General features: G+C 39.2%; 2 protein-coding genes across 2 annotated transcripts; both read left to right on the forward strand.

Moving 5' to 3' along the window:
- On the forward strand, positions 1-2697 carry LOC115079677 (protocadherin gamma-A4-like). The gene has a single exon (XM_029583429.1). The coding sequence runs from the start codon at positions 154-156 to the stop codon at positions 2695-2697; it is 2544 nt and encodes an 847-aa protein (XP_029439289.1). The 5' UTR covers positions 1-153.
- Positions 2698-4426: 1729 nt separating this feature from the next.
- Positions 4427-7090, forward strand: LOC115079678 (protocadherin gamma-B1-like). Its single transcript, XM_029583430.1, has one exon. The coding sequence runs from the start codon at positions 4616-4618 to the stop codon at positions 7088-7090; it is 2475 nt and encodes an 824-aa protein (XP_029439290.1). The 5' UTR covers positions 4427-4615.
- The last annotated feature ends 220 nt before the right edge of the window (positions 7091-7310 follow it).

The following is a 7310-nucleotide window of genomic DNA, read 5'->3' on the forward strand; positions in this document are numbered from 1 at the left end:
CACAGGGTCTGGACACACAACGGGATCTTAATCCTGCCTGCCTAGGGCTGAACTGAATTTCGTTCTCATCGGAATCAAATACTGAAGTATCAATATTATAAATCGAAGGAACAGAAAATTTGAATCGATTGTCGGAAACTGCGGGACAGCTAAATGGGAATGGCAGCTAAAGGAAGACACCGGGATTTCAAGGCTGTAGAGATAGTTTGTTTTGTAGTGCTTGCTGTTTGCAAAATGGTTTTGGGACAGGTTCGTTATTCTATTCCTGAGGAGATGCAGAAAGGCGCTTTCGTGGGAAATATTGCAAAGGATCTGAGACTGGATGTAAAGGGGATAAGCCTTATTTCCGGAGGTAGGATTCAGTATTTTGCTCTCGATTTTAAATCTGGAAGTGTTATAATTAACGAGAAGATCGACCGAGAAGAAATTTGTAGGCAAGCCAGTGAGTGCATATTAACTGTGGATATTATGGTAGAGGATACAGTGGACATTTATGCAGTTGAAATTATTATTCAAGATTTAAATGATAATTCACCTATATTCCCTAATGAGGAAATAGTATTAAAAATCAGTGAATCGACAGCACTAGGAGCGCGTTATCTTCTTCAGGATGCGCAGGATCCAGATATAGGGAATAATTCGCTCCAGAGCTATCAACTCAGCACCAGCAAGTACTTTACTTTGGATGTACAAACAGGAAATGATGGCGTCAAATATGCAGAACTAGTTCTTAAGAAATCTCTGGACCGAGAAGAACAGACTATCCACTATCTCACGCTAACAGCCACTGATGGTGGGGATCCAGTTAGATCTGGAACTACACAAATTCACGTCATTGTTCTGGATGCAAATGACAATGCGCCCGTTTTTAATCAATCTGTATATAAAGCAGATGTTTTGGAAAATGTTCCTGTAGACACTGTGGTGGTTACATTGAAGGCTACTGACGAGGACGAGGGTTTACATGCAGAAGTCACCTATATATTTAGAAAAATCACAGATAGAGCATCTCAAATATTTCAGCTAAACTCTAAAAAAGGAACAATATCAATTTTAGAAAATTTGGACTTTGAGGAGTCTGAAGTATATGAAATGGAAGTTCAGGCCAATGATGGGGGAGGTCTTTCAGCCAAGTGCAAAGTTTTGATCCAGGTTATTAATTTAAATGATAACGTCCCAGAAGTTACCGTCAGATCCCTCTTTACTCCAATAGCAGAAGATAGTTCTCCTGGAACAGCAGTCGCTCTTTTAAATGTCCACGACCGAGATTCTGGAGAAAATGGCGTTGTAACCTGTTCCATTTCTGGCAATTTACCATTTCAACTAAAGAAATCTTCTGGTAATTACTACAGTTTAGTGACTAAGCGAAACTTGGACAGAGAAGAAGTCTCTGAATATAACATAATTGTAACAGCCACTGACCAAGGTAATCCCCCTCTGTCTACAACCATAAGCATGCTTCTTATGATTTCTGATAAAAATGATAATCCACCTATCTTTGCTCAGTCCAAGTATACAGTTTATGTAACAGAAAACGTCTCTCCGGGAACTTCCATTTATACTACCAAGGCAACAGATTTGGATTCGGGCGAGAATTCTAGAATTACTTATTCTATAATTGAGGGTCAACTCCGTGAGGTCCCTCTATCCTCTTATGTATCCATTAATTCGGAGACTGGAGTAATATATACAGTACGGTCATTTGATTATGAACGGTTCAGAGATTTTCAAATTCTGGTGGAGGCTGAAGATGGGGGTTCTCCGTCCCTCAAAAGTAATATCACCGTTAATATTTTTATCTTAGATCAAAATGACAATTCTCCTGAAATCTTATACCCTTCATTTCCAAACGATGGTTCAACTGGTGTGGAGCTGGTACCTCGTTCTTGTGATCCAGGATACCTTGTAACTAAGGTGGTAGCAGTTGATGCAGATTCTGGACAAAATGCCTGGCTCTCTTACATTCTCGTCACATCTTCAGAGCCGGGACTTTTCACGGTTGGACTTCATACTGGAGAAATCAGAACAGCCCGTTTATTTATAGAGAAACACTCCGTCAAGCAAACCCTGGTGGTTTCAGTGAGAGACAATGGTCAACCTCCCCTCTCTGCCACAGTTACTGTGACTGTAATGGTGACAGACAGCATCCAGGACATTCTTTCCGATCTAAGCAGCCTTTCATCGCCCACAGACACGGAATCCAACCTCTCACTGTATTTGGTAATCGCTGTTGCCACTATTTCTTGTTTCTTCTTTATTTTCATCATAGTACTTCTAGCCATCAAGCTCCGTAAATGGAAAGAGTCTCAACTCTTTGACTCTTCCACTGTTGATTTCAGTGCAGTTCCTACTTCTCAGTATGTAGGTGTAGATGGTGTCAGAGCATTTCTTCAGACTTACTCTCAGGAACATTGTTTAACCACAAACTCTGGAAAGAGCCAGTTTAAATATCCTAATTCAAGTCCTTCAAATACGCTTGATGTCAACCAAGTGTCTGAGAAACAAGCATCATGCTTAATTACAGAAGCATTAAATATCAGTGATGAGGACCAATACCTCTTTCAGGTGAGCTATTTTTTTTTAACTCATTTAAGGATTTGTGTATGCGAGTGTGAGAGGGGTGTTCTAAGATATATGAGTACAGTCTATTTACAAGGAAATAATGTTAAATCATTACAATTCAGTTCTATCACATGATCTATACTAGAGAAAATGTGATAGAGACAGAAATCTTCATTGAAAGTAATATGCTAAGGTGCCCCTCAATTTTATGAATTGGAGAGAGCCACTAAGTCCGAAATTTCCACATTGCATTATTACACCCTGAAGCAGAGGTAAAGAATACAACAATCTGGAATGTACAACTATCTCAATTTTATGATTTCATTGTAGTAGGTCAATTGAAGCTTAACAAAAAAGAATTACTTGAAACATAGAATAAAAGATTTCCTGTGTCCCTACCGAAGTAGTGAGGGCTGTGTTCTTACTTTTGAGATATATATTTGCACTTGGGTTTACCTTGTTTTTGGTATAAGCATAAACTCTGGTTGGAATAAAGTAGCACGTGAGATTCAGGCAGTGCTGTCTGGATCATACTTGGAAAACAGCAGTACTTTTCATTTTGACGGTAACACATTGCGTCACCTTGTAAATATGCAGAGATCACACATTTCATAGAGAAAAACAGACACCCTGAAAAAATAGCAGAAATGTCAGATCAGGTTTAGTATGGAGACCATGGGTCAGACGAAAAGGCAGGTAATATGCACTTTGGAGGAAGTATACTTGCTGGCTCTGACCAGGAAAAATATCCGAGAGTATTAGAAGCTATGATTAAGAGTAAAGCCAGTGGCCACAAAACCTAGAGACAGGTTGGTATGAATTAAATTGTGCAAATAAAACTGTGAAAGATGTCATTCTCCTGCAGGACAGGGCCATTGCCAGGTTACTTTTCTAGAATGGAATTCAGAAAAATGGAAATGAGATTTCACCAGTTTCAAAGATATGAACTCTGCATTTAAAGAGTTGTGGAATTAAGAAATATTTTGGTGTGAGACATGGCAACAACTATTAAACTCTATAACTTTAAAAATGAAGGAAAAAGACAAAATATAATTATACTACAAAGAAAGCTTACATTAGGAGGAACTGTTTGGGATTTTTTTTCCACTGTACATTTCTGGCTACAGAGGTGTACAGTGTATTTTTTGTCCTAGATTACCATGCATAAACTTCTTTAAAGTAACGAGAAGTAGTTTGAACTTGATGGATCTCTGGTTTTCTTTCTTCATGACTTAGCAAGTAGTTATGGAAACTGTCCTTTTATCGCTAGGGATAGGATCAACAATAAAGGAGTTACAGTATATGAAGAAACTAATCAAATTACCCCACAGATTGCACTTCCCTATATCTACGACATAAACTTACTTGCAGGTAGTAGCAAGACAGTAAAACATTCAGTAGATTAGTGATAGCTCTACTCCATGATGAGATGATAATAGTACTCCTTTAAAGCTGAAAATGTTTAAATTCTCGCTTACCTTAGATTTTTTTCATAGCCAATGATTTTTGCCTCGATTTCAGATCATTTTAAGCCACAAAATATAAACTAAAACATGGCAAACAAATACAAAGACATAATTGGTATGTAATGTTAGCTGGATTTTAGTTGAATGGCTGGATACTTGCAATACAGGAGACTTGCTCTCATCAGTTTCATAATAATATAATATCTTTGAACATCTAATTTACTGCTCTGGAAGGAATCTTTCAGTCAAATTTCTAGTACTAATCAACAAAAGAGATCGTTGGTCTTATTGCAGTTCTCAAGTTCAGACTCAGAGTGCCGCTGTTGGCCAATGCGGAGTCAGAGAAGAAGCTAAAGATCCATCAGAGCCTCCCTTCTCATTCCGCACTCTCGTACAGTATGGTTCGGAAAGGAAACGCTGAAGGAAATCACTCCACCTAAACAGAAGGAATCATCCTGTGTAAATTCTTCATAGCATAACAATCTGCATTTAAATCTCTTTCACTACAACGGCTTTTCATCTGATGTGCCCTGCAATCGGCAAAGACAGTCAAAATCTAACATAGTGGAAATCCAGCACCGCTGACAATGGCTGTGAGGAGGATCCGACCCTGCGAGACGGACTGGAGAGTCAGACGGCAAGTACCATTTTCCTTCCTAATTTGTTGGCTCTGTCGGTCGGTTTGTGGGCATATTCATCATTATTCAGTCCCGGAAGAAATGGAAAAAGGTTCCCTTGTGGCAAATATCGCCAAGGATCTGGGTTTGAATGTAAACGACTTAACCGATCGGAAACTGCGGGTTGTCTCTGGTACTAAAAAGCAGTATTTCCGTGTAAACTGGAATGGAAACTTATATATTAATGAGAGAATAGACAGGGAGAAAATTTGCCCAGATATCGAGATTTGCTCCCTTAACTTCGAAACGGTTGTTGAAAATCCTCTAAATGTTTTTCATATCCAAGTGAGTATCCTGGATATTAACGACAATTCTCCAAGTTTCTTCAGAAGTAACGTCCTAGAAATCAGTGAGTCTGTTATGCCAGGTACGCGTTTTCCCGTAGAAAACGCGCGAGATCCAGATATCGGAACCAATGCGATACAGAGCTATCAACTTGAAATCAATGAACACTTTATCATGGATGAGAAGGAAAACACTGATAATATGAAATACCTAGAGCTAGTGTTACAAAAACCTTTGGATCGGGAAAAGCAAAGTACTCATCATTTAGTTTTAACAGCAAGGGATGGGGGAGATCCAGTTAGAACCGGCACTTCATTGATTGTGGTAAATGTTATTGATGCTAATGATAATTCTCCCATTTTCAGTCAAGAGAGCTATAAAGTGAGACTTAAAGAAAATACACCAAACAACTCTCTTGTGCTTCAAGTGAAAGCAAGTGATGAAGATGAAGGTACAAACGCTCAAATAACCTACCTTCTAAGGAACATACCAGACAGTTCTCATGAAATTTTCACCCTGGATCCTATAAATGGTGAAATCACAATTAAAGGGTCTCTTGATTTTGAAGAGACCGGGAATTTAAAAATCGGGGTGGAAGCAAGGGATGGAGGTGGCCTAGTTGCCCACTGTAAAGTATTGGTAGAGATTATTGATGAGAATGACAATGCGCCAGAGATAACACTAACGTCCATCTCCACATTAGTACCTGAAGATTCTCCTCCTGGTACAGTAATAGCATTAATCAACGTTCATGACAGGGATTCTGGAGCAAATGGTGAAGCCAGCTGTCATATCCAAGACCGTGCTCCTCTTAAATTAATATCATCTTCTAGTAACTACTACAAACTTGTCACTGAAAATATTCTGGATAGAGAATCTGTCTCAGAATATAATATTACCATTATAGCCACTGACAAAGGGTCTCCTTCTCTCTCCACTATGAAAACTTTGCAACTACAGATAACGGACATAAATGACAATATGCCCACTTTTGAGCAAATACCCTACATTTCTTACGTTCATGAGAATAATTCACCAGGAGTCTCCATTTTTAGTATTAAAGCTTCGGATCCAGATTTGGAGCAGAATTCTCTAATTACTTACACTGTAGTGACCACAAACGTTGAAGGAGTGCCCGTGTCTGCCCTCATCTCTATCAACTCAAAGACTGGAATTATCTACGCCCAGCGCTCATTCGACTATGAACAATTTAGGGAATTTCAGTTCCTGGTGAAAGCTGAAGACAGTGGAACGCCCCCTCTCAGTAGTAACGTCACTGTGAAGGTATTCGTTCTAGATCAGAATGATAATGTTCCTAAAATTCTGTATCCTTCACTCCGTTCTGATGGTTCCGCGCTCTTTGAGATGATTCCTCCTTCAGCCGAGGTTGGTTACCTGGTAACTAAAGTGGTAGCAGTTGATGTGGATTCTGGACACAATGCTTGGCTTTCCTATTACCTGCGGCAAAGCACAGAACCAGCGCTCTTTAAAGTCGGATTTCATACCGGAGAAATAAGGACATCTCGTGCTTTTCTGGAGAAGGATTCTCTGAAGCAAAGAGTGGTCATTTTGGTAAAGGATAACGGACAGCCTCCTCTTTCCACCACAGTTACGCTGAACATGGTATTTTCGGAAAACTTTCAGGAAGTTCTTCCAGAATTAAGTAACCAATCCGCTGATTCGGATTCCGAATCGAATTTACATTTGTATTTAGTGACGGCGTTGGCTTTGATCACGTTTTTGTTTCTTATGACTGTTTTCTTGATATTATTAAAAAAGTGTTTAAGAGCAAAGAAGTCAACGGTTCTGAAATGCTTAAGCTCTGACCTTTGTTCTCAAACTGGCCCCAGCTTCCCTTCGCACTACAGCGATGGTACTTTACCTTATACCTACCAACTCTGCGCAGCCACAGAATCCGGGAAGAATACGTTTACTTTCCTTGAAGCAAATGAACAAAGAGAAATAATAAATAATCACAATTCAACTGATAACGCTGCGATATTATTTATGAGCAGTCAAGGTATCAACCTAAAGCGTGAGAATGATCCAGATCAAAAGGTGAGCAGATCCATTTCTCTTTCAATTTTAAGACAAAGCTGAACTTTGCTAGGACTGAGAAAATGAGAATTTGAAAAAAAGAGAGCCGGAGAGAAAATGGGTTTTGATGGAGGTAGGGCTTTGATAGATTTTCACCAGAAGATTTTGAATCTGAAATTTTTAATTTGGAAAAAACCTGAATCAGAAACTAGTGTACAAGCTTGAGGATACTTCAGGCCAAGTAGAGGATGATGGGAAAAAACAATGAGGGCAATGAGCATGT

This window comes from Rhinatrema bivittatum, chromosome 18 (genome assembly GCF_901001135.1).
Source record: "Rhinatrema bivittatum chromosome 18, aRhiBiv1.1, whole genome shotgun sequence".
Taxonomy (NCBI): domain Eukaryota; kingdom Metazoa; phylum Chordata; class Amphibia; order Gymnophiona; family Rhinatrematidae; genus Rhinatrema; species Rhinatrema bivittatum.

Excerpts from the sequence above, each read along its gene's own strand:
- LOC115079677 (XM_029583429.1), top strand. The coding sequence starts at position 154 with ATGGGAATGGCAGCTAAAGGAAGACACCGGGATTTCAAGGCTGTAGAG.
- LOC115079678 (XM_029583430.1), top strand. The coding sequence starts at position 4,616 with ATGGCTGTGAGGAGGATCCGACCCTGCGAGACGGACTGGAGAGTCAGA.